Source organism: Taeniopygia guttata, chromosome 12 (genome assembly GCF_048771995.1).
Source record: "Taeniopygia guttata chromosome 12, bTaeGut7.mat, whole genome shotgun sequence".
In the NCBI taxonomy this organism is placed as follows: domain Eukaryota; kingdom Metazoa; phylum Chordata; class Aves; order Passeriformes; family Estrildidae; genus Taeniopygia; species Taeniopygia guttata.
Window position 1 is genome coordinate 10,595,079 of NC_133037.1, and position 14,638 is coordinate 10,609,716.

The following is a 14,638-nucleotide window of genomic DNA, read 5'->3' on the forward strand; positions in this document are numbered from 1 at the left end:
GGGATCTCCCTTCCTCTCTGATTTTGACCTCCAGAACCACTCAGCAGCATTAAAATAACAGCATCTATCCAGCTAACAAAACTCCCAACTTTTTTTTCTTCAATTTTTTTTTTCGCACTAAACAACATTCAAATAAAACATGGCACAGGACGTATTTCAGAAATATCAAAGCTCCCTTTCTTGCCCACCCTTAAAGCCCCAACCCCAAATCTCCCCAGCATCAGTCCTTTAGCTTATCTCTTAAAATCGTTTTTGTTAGTTTGTTGCAAAAAATTCAGAATATTTTTTCCCCTCCCATTTTTTGTTATAATTTTTTTTCCCTTTAAATTAAAAATTTTGTTTGTCTCGTGTAAATTGTGCAAATATAGCAGTTAACACTAGTGGCAGAAGGCCAGAGAGAGAGAAAAGGGGGCAGAGACAGAAAGAGAGAGAGAGAGGAGGAGAGGGAGTGGACAGCTGGGAGGAAGGAAGGGAGAGCAAGTCAAGTACAGTAAAAATAGGAGCCCACCCACCCTCCCTTCACCAAAGTAACAACAACATCCAAACGCCTTCCTAGAAAGCCCCGCGGTCCCGACCCTCCTTCCTTGTGGGCTCAGGGGCTCTGCCCAGGCAAGGGATGCCCAGCAGGTCCGTGGGGCAGGCCAGCCCTTCTCCTCTGCCCGCACTCTGCAAGGTCCCTGCTGCGTCCCGGCTGGACTGGGGGTTTGTCCGTGGGTCAGGGAGTTCTGTCGGCGCCGCTGCCGGCGTCGGGATTTGTGGTTTGTTCCGCTAAAGCGCGAGGTTTGCCGTGTGTCCGTGGGAAGCGTGCGGAGGCTCCCGGCCGGTCCCAGCCCCAAAGTCTTGTGCCCGCGGCTGCCGCTGGCCGGTCCTTCCTCCCTCTGTCCATCCGTCCGTCCGTCCGTCCGTCCTGCCGCCCCGCTGCCGGACGCTGGCGCCGCCACCGCCTTCTCAGCTGCTTAAGGCCATTGTGTCGATCGCCTGCTCCAGCTTACTCCGCAGTCGCTGCCTCCGGGCCTGCTCATCCTTCTCCAACGCAGCTAAAATCTGGGGAGAGAGGGGAGGAGAGAGGGTGAGGAGGTGCCCTCCGACCCAAAGTAGCTCCTTGTGGCCCAGTGGCATCAGGACATGGGGGTGTGGCCCCATGGGTGTCAGAATCTGTAGTATTGATGATTCCAACATTGTAGAAAGTCTCTGTCTTTCTGCCCCGCTGCCAAAGAAGAAGCCATAATTCGTCTGTGCTGGTTTCAAGGTTGTTTATTCTGTTTATCTCTAACATGTTCTGCTGCCCTGCCGCAGCTCTGTCCTGCAGGGCAGCGTGTGGGGCTCTGCCCTCAGTGGGATGTTACAAACATTAAATACCAGAAACTACCTGTGCTGTATTTACAATAACGTGCCAATATTTGTCACCTACGTTGAACAGTGTGTCCCCAGCCTAAACCAATAGAAAAATGCCAACACTACAGTGAAACATGGAGGGCATGAAGAAGGAGGAAAAGGACAAAACACACCCAATTTCCTCCATCTTGTCCCCTTTGCACCCCTAATCTAGAATCCTAAAATTTTACTTTTGCACCCGTGCCACACTTAATTATTACTTATATCAAACACTCAGAGCTTGTAATTCATTCTGTAAGATTGAAAACTCTTTTCCATGGACAGAGATCACAGACAGTGTCTCTGGGGGCTCTGTACAGGGGGGTTCCTGACCCCCTGCCAGGATCCCAGACCTTCCAGGGCAGCCAGAGGGATGCCCTGGATTCCAACACATGGGAAGTATTCTTGTGCCCCACAGGGCCAAAGGAAGTGTACAGTGAAAGACACCACTTTGAGTGGTGCCATCCACAAATCAAGCCCACCAGGACATCCAAGGGGTCTGCAGTGACACCAGGGACCTGCTTGACACTAACGAGGAGCCAACTTGCACATGGGAAATGACAAAAACACAGTCAAACAGAGGGTGAACCCCAAGCCCAAGCCAATGACACCTTCCCGCCACATCTGTGACTCTGACAATCCTGTAACGCCTTAGGGAAGCAGGGGTTGTGTTTCAGAGACTGCAATCAAACCATGAACTGGTTCCACATGCACAAAAACACCAAATCCACAAAGGCTTCAGCTGCCACCAGCGTTAAAACCTGTCTCATTTCATCCCAGCAGGGGGACAGTGAAGTGTTGGAAGGGGACATCAGACAGAGGCACCAGCAAAGCCTGGGAGCCCCCAGTCCTGTTCAAGGGATGCACCCACAGACACCTGAGAATGACTTTCCACCCTTGAAATCTTTTCTCCAAACAAGCTGCTGATAAGGATGACAGACTGCAGGCTGGAGGGACAGTCCCCTGCCCTGGGCTAGATGTGACCGTGCCCCCAGGGCTGGGGAAGGACTAGCAGCAGCAGAAATGTAGAAAATGAGACTCAGAAAAGAGAAAAGAGAGTAACAAAGTGTAAAACAAAGGGGCAATTGCCCTCCCAACAGCCATGAGTCTCGTCTCAGTAACATCATGCCAGCAGAGTAGAAAAGCTGATTTAAAAAAACAAACCTGACAGAAATCTCATCTCCTCGGGTGAGCTAGTTGAGAGAGCAAATTTTTTGCAATTATATATCAAGGCATCCGTCAAAGGGGACTTGATTAACCATTTCATTGGCTGCATAATTGGAAACCAACTGTTGTATAATTAATAGACCTACTAGGAGGCAGGCAAAGTCCATCAGGAGCCCTACAGGTAACTTCTTAATGGGGAATCAGCTCCCTTTGATTAAGAGCTGCTGCAGTGCTGGCGAGTTGTTGAGAGGCAGGCAGAGCGTGCTGAGGAGCATCCACCACACTGCCACAACCAGCCTCTGGCCACCAAGAGACTGGGTCACCCCCAGGCTGTTTTGGGGCAGAACCAAGCTGGCCCCTGCCTCCTTGGGCAGCAAGATATGCCTGATGAGGAGTCTCCTCCCAAAAGAGAACTGAAAGCTACATCTGGGCACTGGTGTCAGCTCCCGAGGAGGGGAAAAATCACCAGCAAGAGCTGGACCCATCTGATTTACCTCCCCTGGCAGCAACAACCCAGGGCAGCAGCTGGACTGGGAAGAACTCATAGATTCTGCCACAAACCTGCTACTGGGGACACTCCCCGGAAATGTTCTCAGCCCTCAAGCTACACACAGAGTAAAATACCTGTAGTGACACACAGAAATCAAAACCCACATGCCTGGAAGATGACTGAGCTGGAACCAAGTGAGATTGGTCAGAGAAGTGAAGGGAAGCCTATTCCCCCTACCTGCCTCCTCTGCCTCTCCCTGCCAGACAGCGGTATATCCTGGAAAGCTGAGGTGCCAAATGATTCCCAAACTGCCCATGCATTTATTTACTCCTCTCTTATCTCAGCCTTATGGAAACAATGCAGTCAAAGGAAACTTGTGCTGAGTGTAGAGACACCCAGGTTTGTCACCTGGTGTAAGGAGCCAGGACCACTGATTACCAAGATGCAAGTACCCAAATGAAAATTAATTATGATTTTCATTCACAGCCAATGACAGCATATTATTGCACTGAACAACAGGAAAAATTATTCTCTCCCATTTTGCATCAAAGAGGGTGCAATCGGGCTGCATATAATTGTGCTTAATGATGAAAACAAACAAAGGGAACAGCTGCGATTTATTAATCCCATTACAAATAATAAAAGAAGTTCCTGAGAGCTGTGAACACACTTGTGATGCTCAGAGAGCAGGCATCAGCAAGACACTCAACAGATGTCAGGCTGCTGTTGGCAGGCAAGAAGAGGACCTGTGCTCCTAAAAAGCAGCTCATTAATGCCATGGGTTCATCTCACATGTTCCCCTCTATGCTCTTGCCCAGGGCTTGGAGGATTTATTTAAGGATTTGTGGGCCTTTTAGCCCGGAGGAAGCAAGCAAGCATTGGATGATGTCTCAGGGATGATAGCTGGACCACAGCAAATCTAGATCTTCCAGACTGCTCCACTTTCACTCTCATGGTAGCCACAGAGCTGTGTACAAACTGTAAAAGCCCAGAACCCCTTCATGGCCAACCCATTACCCAGAGCAACAGGGGCCTCTGGGATGTGCCATCCAAAATCATCTAAGGACTGGCATAGAGGTCCCACCAGCATGGTCATCAGTATATGGCCACCAGCTGCACGGTGACCACCACACAGCATCCTCCCAAGAACCAGGAAAACCAGGATGTCCTCTTCCCTCCTGTAAAGCACTGAGTTCCGTAGGATACTGGCCACCACAATCCAGTGCTGACCTTAAACACACAAGCCAGGTCTGCTACAACCTGCCCATGGACCTCTTAAATTCACACCTCAAAGAGGCACTGGGAGAAGCCTCTTTGGATCACTGCGTGGTATAACAGGCACCCCATTTCCTCTCCTGGCTCTGAGTGGGAAGATGTTCTGGCACTCTGTCACCTAAATTAGCCACTGTTCAAATACAGTCATCAAACCCCTTTATTGGGACCATAAAACCTGTACTATCATGCTATGTGTATAGACCTATATTTTACTGTAGTTACATATTTTATTGCTTTAATAAGATGCAGGCTGTGGATTTGAGCAGAGTTTTGAGAAATTAATTTGTATAAAATACAACAGAGGAGTTCTTAACCATCCTTACTGACATTCACAAAACAAGCACTGGAGAGGCCACCACATCTTCTAAGATCCCTGGGGAGAGGAGCCAAACACCACCTGTACAGTTCCACAGCATTGGTACCACCATGGTGCAGGATTGGTGGCAGTGGATAGGGGAAGCACACTGAGATAATGCTGGGAACTCTGCAGCCTCATGGAGCTCATGTGCCAAATGTGTAGAAAAATAGGTGTTTCCCACATTATTCACTGCAGAAAACATGAGGAATGAGCACTGCCCACTCCAGCTCCTGGCTTCATGCCTCCCAGACCTTTCCTTCTCCACCAGCCCAAGCACAGACATGGAATATGTTACTATTTCACATTTCATGGAGTGCTTTTCCATAGGAAAAAGCAGGGGACTGCAGAAACAAGGACAAAAGGACTCAAGTGGCAGCTCAGGTCTGATTCTGCCTCACCACATCTTACCTCATCCTTGTACTTGGTGATGTAGGAGTAGATCTCGTGCAGGGCACTCATGCTGTTGAACTGGCTGAGGTGTAACCGTGACTGCTCCGCCAGGTACGCACTCATGTCCTGGTCACTGATTGCTGGCATTTTAGCTATATCTGCATAATATCTGCCAGGGAGGAACAGAAGAGTGGGTTAGAAATAGGGACAGGCAGGAAGGGATGGGTCCCCACCACAATGGTCACAGAGAACAGCCACTGGAAAAACAAGTGAAGAGCATCTTTCTTCCAAGCAGTGACATACAATCACCCATTTTAAAACACTGTTCACTCTCTGAGCACCCCACAGAGCAGTCAGCACTGTTAAGAATGTGGTCCTGATGGAACAGCACCCAGTTCAATCCAATTCTGCTCAGCATATTGGGAAGCCAAACAATCTTGCTTGAAGGGTTTTCCACCCTCTCCTAAACTACACATTTTTGTCCTTCCCATCCCATTGGCATGTTTTGCCACCAAACTACATGCACCAGGACCCTCCACACCTGCAGTAACACACAAGGTTTTGCTACCACTCTCCTAAGGTCACCATGGTCCCTAAAGCCAACAATGGCCCTTTGCATTCAATTAAATACTTGGAGTGTGAACACACGACAAGGTGATATCCTTCCCCTGCAGCAATACATGTGCTGTGGTAGTGGAAAACCAGAATATCCAATAGGATGTTGATCACAACCCTGAGAGGACAAAGCTGCAGCACCCCATTACAACAGAAGAGTTACCCCAAGCAGACACACCAGTGGACTGGCTGTTAAGGACTTTTTGGAAACCAGGGCTGTCCACAAGCCTCGTTTTAAAAGAAACCCCACCCACAGCACACAAGCTCTGGGGGCTCCCAGGGAGCAGTATTACCAGCATTTCCACCTGGAAATACAGAGTGCCAGCCTCTCTCAGGTTTGCTCTGCTCCTCATGACTCCCCACTTGGTAAAGTTTCTGGTACAGTGATTAGCATCATTTAGCTGAATGCTGAGATGGAACACTGCTGAAAAACTTGGATAGGAGCAGATGGCAGCAAGACCACTTGAGAAGATGAATATGAGGATCCACTCCATCCCACTGCACTGAACTCAACTAGTGATAAACTACTTGGGCAGTTTTTACAAAGAGGCTCATTCATACCCAGAAAATGATGCAAGAGAATTTCTGGATGCTACCAGGAGAGCAGTGGTCTGAGGTGAGGACCTCTGACTAAACCAGGCATCTCCTACACCCCTAGAGAGATCACCCCAGAGTGACATCTCCTAAAGCAGCAGTTTCACACTCCAGGTGTTATCATGACATTTAGGATGGGAAGAAACCATCATTTTTCAATACAAGTGTGCATGGCCCACATGGACCAAGATTCTAATCACACCATCCATTTCCAGAGGACATCTGTGACCCCAGCAGTAGTCCCCTTGGGTTTCTCCAGGTTTCCCTTTTCCTAAGCCCTTCCCTGTGTTATTCCTGCCTCAGATTGGCAGGATGCCCTTCTTTCAGCTGGTGCCTGAGCCTCAGCAGCAGACAGACCTGTTGTTGGGACTGGCAGTCCCACTCAGCCAGCCCCACACCACTCCCATTCCTCCTCTGCAGAGCTTTGTGACTATAACTGTGCCAAAAGCCAGAAATGCTGATTATGCCATAAATCCCTGCAGCAGAGGAACAGTAGTAGATATAGTCACCCCCTGCACAGGACATCTCTGCCCCCTGCTCATCTCCCCCTGGGACCATAACAGAGGTAAGCAATGGCAGGAACATCTGTCACCACTGAGATTTCCCACCTCCTCCCCAGGGACGCAGAATGTCTAGACCAATGTTTAACTCTGAAATGGTTTTATGCCTTTTTTCTTCCAGACACATACACAGAGCTGAACATTTTTGTCATAGAGATGGCAAGGTCAGAGAAATTCACCTTTTGAAACGTGTGATCCTCCTACGGGACCCCACACCAAAGCCCCATCCAGCCCCATGCAAAGAACTTCCTCCTATTACAATGCAGCTCATCTCTCATCTCAGGCATCATATTTCAGGGGCACCTTTCCTTCTGATCCAAGCCCTACCTTCCTCGAGGGAAGACGCTTGTCTTTGTACTTGCCTGTGAAACAGCAAGCATGCCAATGGTGCAACAGAAATATCTGTGTACAAGCGAGTACCCAAGGATGATTTAGGCTACAAAGTTCCACCCTTACAAACTAGAGAATATGACATTTACTGTTGTCTGGACATCCTTCATTTAGGTCATTTTTTATTTGGTCACAATGCTGAAAAATGGCCCTCAGTTAAGAAAAATCTTTAGCCCAGCACATCATCACAAAGGAAAAGTTGCATAAGCAATCTGAAATCTGCCATTTTTTAAGTTTCATGAAGTTCCACTTCACAGGATGGCAACAATTTAACCGTAGCTCTGTTTGGAGGGCTTTGGAGGACATCTCCTAGGTTTCTCTCCCAAAAGGATAAAGCTAAACAGAGCATTATGCCTGAGTGCATCAATTCGCAATCAGTCTCATTCAAACCCTGAACCTTTAACACTACATTAATTCAGCAGGACAGAGGGACATCTCAGCTAACAGGGAAGGCAGAGGGTGTGGGAAGATGTCAGGGGACCTGCTCCTATCCCTGCTCCTCACTACAGAGACTGCAGCCTGAGCACTGGGAAATGATAATTTTAAAGCATTTCAGCAAAACCTGCATGTATTGTTGTGATACAAAAAAAGCACTTCTCTAGTCCAAGGTTGAGTTCTCACTGCCCTTCAAAAGCAATCAAGCGAGGTGTTAGTAATTCCCTAGTACAAACCAAGTTTTTACAACAGAAAACATCAGACAACCTAATAGTGGAGGTTCCTTTTAGCTCCCCTTAAGCAAGTCATAAACAGCTCTTTAAAACAGCCATTGCAAACTCATTCCAGGAGAGGATCATGAGAAAGAATCATCCCCCAAACAAGAGGGACCACCTTCTGCCAGCGTTAGTACAGTCCTGCTTCAGTCAGCTACCGAGAGGAGCCTTCCCAAAAACCCACATCCCCACATCCATGAGCATCCACTGCAAGTCCTCCAGGAGAAGCAAGGAGCTATTGCCAAGTCTACTCACCTTTCTACCCAGCTCTTGTAGTTGGGGATGTCCTTGGCGTACAGTAGTTTGTTGGAGGGAGAGTCCTTTCCTAGCTTGTGCTCAGAAGTTGAGCAGGAGTCCATGAATGTCTGAGCCACCACGGATAGGCAGGCATCAGTAATACTGTTCTTGTGAATGTCGAACACAAACTGGGGGTTCTTAATCACATTCACCCAAAAACGTAGAGGTAGACTGAGGGACAAAGGAAATAGCAGTCAGCACCTGAACCACACCCTGCAGGGCAGCTGGCAAATACATGCACCTCCAGTTGTGGAGAAGGAGCTTCCTATGACCCAGAATTGGGTAGGTTGCTTTTCCCAGCATTCCAGGGATGCAAACGCCCTGGGTAAATGGCCATTCCCCCCTGCCCACCCCAAAAAGGCTGCAGTTCTCCATGATTAAATTCCTCAGCACTGCCAACATCCCCAAAGGCAAGCCAGGGCTGTGCAGATCTGTGGTTTCTCCAAGGATCCGCTCTCACTGAAGAGACCTTGCTGAGCTCGTGGGTCAAACCAGACACAGTCCCTTTCTCTGACATTAATAATCCCTTCCAAGGCGCTGTGTGGCTTTTCACACATCTCCCGTGTCATAGGAGGGAGTTGGCTGAACTCAAGGGACTCATTAGCGCATTTAACACCAGAGGAAAATTTAGGTGGTCTCAGATGCTGGAAATAAAGCTCTCAGCTGTAGAGACAGCAGGTCTCCTGGTGAGCCATCGACTGGTTGTTTGCTGCATACTGACACACACGTGCCACCCTCCACGGCTCCACTTCCCAATCCTGCTGCCCCTCTCCTCTCCTCAGAGCTTCCTCACTCTGTTATCCTCCAGCACCTACTCTCAGTGAATGCTTTTATCTTAAACAAAACACACTTTGTTCCCTAGGACTTTCCTAATGAGGGTACTGGGTGCATGTACATATTTCATTTGTGAAGGGAATGGCCTGGAGAAATTAGCTCCACATGTCGAATTAGCACCCAGAGATAAGCATAGGCATTAGTATGCAAGAGCCTGCATGCCCAGCCCCTGAAGAGTGGGGCTTTTCTCCTCCCTTGCCTTTCACTCCTTCTTTTAATATAGGAAGCTGAGTTATAAATCAGTTCAAAGCACTTCCGCGCTCTCACATCTCCATTTAAAAATGTTTCTTTTCCTGCCCTGCTAATTGCAAACAGTTACTGAACTACACAAAAGCGATTTGGCTGCCATTTAACAAATGCCAGACACGGGGAACATACATACCCATCTCCAGTCACATTAAAATCAGAGAGACGAAACCAGTGAGGCAGCAGAAATGAAAAATGCCAAAGCGGGCTAAGGAGCCAACACCTGCCGGAGCCCAGGAGGTGCCACAAGCTGCCCCGCCCCAGTGCTCAGCCAGCGATCAGCAGAGCAGGGGCTGGCTCTGCAGGCAAGGGCAGGGAGGATGTGCACACAGAGCTGTGCTGACTTTGGGCACGGCTGAGTGACAGCAAGAAGTGTGGAAACACCTTCAGGACAGCAGAGACGAGAATTGGGGCTGGCATCCCTGGAGGAGCCCGGAGGATGGAGGGGCCAAGGTGAGATGGAGAGCAGCCGCTGTGCCCTCAGCGACTGCAGCCGTCAGGGGGAGCGTGGTGCTGGGGATCTGGGGAAGGGCTGAGGCAGCACTGCATTCCTGGGATTTTTTTCTTCGAAGGAAGGCATGCAAGGGATCTACCCACACCCGAAATACAGAGATATGGGCCTCTCTTGTCCTGGATCATTTCCAGGTTCATATTTCTGCTCCCTGCAGGCAGGCTTGGAAGCTGTGATGTTGTTAGCCCACCCCCAGCCCACTGTCCTTCTCCATTACCAGTTACTCTTCCAGGTGTGCCTGACATCATAATCATTGATCTGATGCTTATCAGCTTGCTCATCCAGGAAATCAAACATGTATTTGATGGCGAGGGGCAGTGCACTCCCACGGTGAGCTGTGCTAAAGATGGTCTCAAACAGGTCATCCACAAATTTCTGCAGGGTGCCCTGAGGAGGAGAAAGAGAAAAGGGCTGCTCAGCAACACCCTGGGCCAGCAGAGAGGTGAGTCTTTAACTAATGGTCAGCCTCTAAACCGATTTCACTTCTATTCCTACACCTGAACGAGCAGCACAGTACAGTCTGTGTAACCCTGCTGGTTCTCAGTGGTTTATACTGGGAAACAGACACTGCAGTGATGAGCTATCTCCTTCACTCTATGATCTGGCATGCTAAAAGTATACAAAGAAAAACACTATACAAAACAAAAAAGTGTTGTATGTGCTGAGAGAAGTGGAACATGCTGCAGTGCCAAATGCCTTCATCCTTCCCACATCACCAGTTCTGCAGTTTTATCCCAAACACCAAAGTGGCACCTATCCCAGGGAATCTCTGCTTTGCAGACCAGCAGCTGCTCAAGGATACAGGGAATAGTAAAAACACCAAAAGGTGCAAAGAGCAAACAGGAAAATCCACTCAGGGGATATTCACTGATGGTTTCAACACACAAACCCTTCACCTCCAGCTCAGAAAAGAGACCAAATGAGGACCTCTTCCTGTGCTAGAGCAGGAGGTAAACAGTGCTTACCACTTTTGGACAACCTAAATCACCACCCTTCCCCATTCCGATTTCCAAAGCCAGGCACCAGCTCTGGGTCTCTGGGCCATACCTTGGTGGCCAGCAGACGGGTCAGGTAGATCTCGGAGACCATCTTGCTGCCCCGGTCGCCCTCCCGCTGGTCCATGTGGTCGTGGTTTTTCACCAGGTGCCAGAGCTTTGTGCCACTCTCCAGGTCGGGGGTGATCATGGGGGTCCGTGAGCGCAGGCTGTCGGGGCTGCTGGCTGTCCTCAGCATGCTCTCTGCAAGCACAGGGGATGCTCCTACCCTGCCACCTCTGCCTCACCACCAGCCCCATCATTCCCCCTCCCTCCACAGGAGCTTTGGGATTCAGCCTCTGCAGCCACCATGAACTGGGAGCTGTGCTGTGACCATATTCCTGAGCCTGGCTGATGTACAGGGGCCAGGACAACCATGGAAGGAATTCTGCAGAGCCTGTCCTGCTCCCAGCACACAAGTGCCAGGATCACAGATGCTTCCTGTGCCAGTTTGAGCTATTCCCTTCCAAACCAAGGCTGAAGTACAGCTGCCAGTACATTCGTGGCAGACTTCAACTCTGCTCTTTTAAGTGCTAAGTGCCTCTGTGCTTATTTTAATTAGATTTCAGGGGAATAAAAGGGAAAGGATCCCTTAACAGCAGCCATCTAACATTTGCCTTTTTCCCCTGAGTCCAACACACTGCAAAGAAAGATGGCTCTGAGGGCACCTGCTCCCTCTCCAACACCAGAATAAATAGCATCGTGCAGGAGAGCTGGGAGTTTGGAGGACTTTGTTCACATGAGTTACAGGTATAGTCGCTTGCTCTGTGCCTTGGTCCACATGCCCAGCCCAGTGCCACCTCCCCAGCCAGCCCAGAGGAGGATGCCCATGTGCACTCACCATATCTGCTGAGGGACTTGGTGAAGGTGGAGGAGTTGGAGATGTTGTATGCTGAGTTCTGCTTGGGCACCAGGGCTACCGAGGATCCGTCCGTCACCTGCGGGCAGAAATGGGCTGAGCAGGCTGCCTCACCTGAGAGGCACAGGGGCAACAGCCCCAGCATGGGAGAAACCAGCCCCACAGGGATGCAGTGGCACTGCCACCACCTCGGGGACATCATCGCCAGCAAAGGAGCCTGACATATCTCTGTGACAGCTGGGGAAAGGGGAAGAACAGGAACACACCAGAAAGCTCAGCATGAAAATGACAGAGTAAGGTCAGAATGGGAAACAGCCTCTATGACCCCTGGAAATATCGCATTTAAAAGGACCAAAGCCACAAGGTGCAGGCAGGAATGTGACTGCAGACCTCCTGGCCATGGCCCTGGAGAGCTGAGCCCAGGCCCTGACCAAGCTGAGGAGGGAGAAAAGATGCTCAAGCTCAAAGCAGCTGGTGACTGCTCCATGTTCTCCATCATGGACAGCCTTACCTGGTAGTGGGCCAGGGTGTTCAGCCTCTTCCAGTCATTGTCAATCTTTGTGGTGACATCTTCATCCTGCAGGATGATGCGGGCCATCCTGCCCTGCCGCCACTCTGTCCCCAAGAGGGAGAAGGACTCGTGGTTAGTGGATAATAGGAACACAAAGATAAGGCAAGCATGCACACTATGAGCACAGTCCCAAGGCATCAATTTAAGAGGCCTCCCACCCCTCTCTGAGCCCCAGGGCTGATGACTATCGATGTGTTAGACAAATACAAGCACTCAGGGACAGACAGCATCAGTTTGACCCTGGTGACCTTTGCTCCTCTCCATTCCCCTGTCCCACTTTAAGAACAGGACTATTAACACTGCTCTCAACTCTTGCTGGCCTCCTTGGATCTCAAGACACCTCAAGGCTGCAATTGAGACCCCAGAAGACCCAAGGGGGCTCTCCTCCCTACCCCCTCCACTGGCAGGATCCACACTCTCGTGTCAGGGCTCCCCACACACAGTCAGTGCCACCAGCATGGCAAAAGTGGACTGAACAAATCCACCACAAATGTGCTTCTGTAGGATCTGTTGATTTTCCTGCCCTGCATGGATTTATTGGCACTTCTGCTCTTAGTGACATCCCTGTTCCCCACAGGGAAGTGCTTGGCTCTCTTACCCAGGTCCATGTCTCCAGCTTTGGGTCGCTGGGAATAGGGCACACCCTTGTAGACAGCATCCAGCAGCTTCTCCTTCACCTGTGTGATGGTGTCGCAGTTCAGCACCTTGACAGGGATCTCTGGGGCATTCTCATTCTCCGGGTTCACACAGTTGAGGGTCTGCACAGGGACAGAAAGGGTCGAGTGAGAGGCTGTGACACACTGGCTGCAAAGGCAGGTCCAAGGATACAAGGCTACAGCTGTCTACAGGCCATGTCTTCTCATCTCCTGAGCCGCTGTGCAGCTGTAGTCACATGGCACATTCCTGCTCCCCTTTCCCCACCTCTCCCTGCCACTCTCAAACCTCCAATTCCCAAAAAGGAAGCACAGTGTCAGTGAAGGAATCCTTGCAAACCATGCCCAGTGCAACAAAGCCTGTTGAGAACGAGCAATGCCCAGGCACACTCCACTCCCCTCCCAAACCATCCCTGTGGAGACTGAGCTGCAGGTGAAGAACCAGCTGCAGGCTCAGCCAGGGGAAGAATCTGGCTTATCATTTAGCTGGACAGAGGACATGGCTCAGAAGGAAGAGGCAGAAGTATCTCTCCTGCAATAACCTCAAAGCTCTAACTTTGATCCCCACTAAACATGAGCTATGGGCTGCTCCATATAGCACAAGCTCAACAGCATCCTCCACCCAAACCTGCCACTGCCAGGGGTTTGCTTGGAAAGATGTGGAGCAGGATTCAGTTCATGTTTGGCTTCCTTGGGCCCATGGTAAGAGCAAACCTTGCCAAGAAAAGGCCCAGTTTCTGACCTTGTCTGAGATGGGGCCCACTCAGACAGGGTGAGAGGCAACCCAGGAATGCTGGAGAGAGCAACAGACAAAACTCTCTCTAAAATATTTCATGTGCCTCCAAGATCTTGTTAAATGGACCTGGCAGTCCTGGCAAGCCCTGAGGCTCCTGCTTGCACTAACCAGCATTTTGTAGTCAATCTGCTGCCGGATGAGCTTGTCCTCACTGAGGGAGTAGCGAGCCTCTCCTGTGATGGCATCAATGGGTCCCTTCTCCATCTGCTGCTTGATGGCACAGTAGAGCATGAAGAGAGGTTCCCCAGCACACTCCTGTGGGACAGGGGGATGGAGGAGAGGAGAGAGAGGAGTTAGAAGGTGCCAGGCACCAGCTTTGCCTTTCAAGAACCACCACCATGTCAGAAGTCTCCTGTGGCCCTGCAGAATCAATCCCCACCAACGGCATTATAAAAAGTCTTCATCCCGTGCTCAAGACAGCAAGGAGTGGGGGTGCATGGTAAAATTCATCCTGTGAAGGAACTCACTCTCTCCTTCCAAGCCCACTGGAAGTTGTTTGTCTATCAACCTGTAGGCTCAGAATTCCAGGGCTTCCAGACACTTCTAGGTGAATTCTGCTCATTCTGTAAGCCAAAGATGAGCTAAACAGGGTAAATTCAGGTCTACTAAAGAGCAGATTGAATCTGGGGACATTGAGTATGGGATACAGCCTGTCCTTTGAGCTGCTCCAGACAAGAGAAGCACCTGTGGACAGGAAAGAGCACGCTGCAGTGGGACAGCCTGGGGGCTCTTGCCCAGATATCATAATGCAGTTCTGACGTCTGCCAGGAGCCCAGTTTCACATGAGAGAACGTCAAAGGAGGTTTCTCCAAATGACAGCTGGGCACAGCCAGCCACTCCCACGGGAAAGGAAAAGCAAGGGAGCAACCCTCAGACAACCCTGAGTCTCCAGGGGACGGAGGGGACCAGGCAAT

General features: G+C 50.1%; 1 protein-coding gene across 1 annotated transcript in view; it reads right to left on the reverse strand.

The window, feature by feature from the left end:
- Positions 1 to 321: 321 nt before the first annotated feature.
- The window catches only part of PLXNA1 (plexin A1), a 113,057-nt gene continuing 98,740 nt past the window's right edge, over positions 322 to 14,638 (reverse strand). Inside the window, exons 24-32 of the mRNA XM_030283419.4 lie at positions 13,833 to 13,979; positions 12,874 to 13,033; positions 12,216 to 12,319; positions 11,687 to 11,783; positions 10,859 to 11,049; positions 10,029 to 10,198; positions 8,179 to 8,391; positions 5,073 to 5,223; positions 322 to 1,044 (exon numbers count right to left, since the gene is read on the reverse strand). Of these exons, the coding sequence (XP_030139279.2) occupies positions 949 to 1,044; positions 5,073 to 5,223; positions 8,179 to 8,391; positions 10,029 to 10,198; positions 10,859 to 11,049; positions 11,687 to 11,783; positions 12,216 to 12,319; positions 12,874 to 13,033; positions 13,833 to 13,979 (1,329 nt within the window). The 3' untranslated portion in view covers positions 322 to 948. The remainder of the gene's footprint in view (positions 1,045 to 5,072; positions 5,224 to 8,178; positions 8,392 to 10,028; positions 10,199 to 10,858; positions 11,050 to 11,686; positions 11,784 to 12,215; positions 12,320 to 12,873; positions 13,034 to 13,832; positions 13,980 to 14,638) is intronic.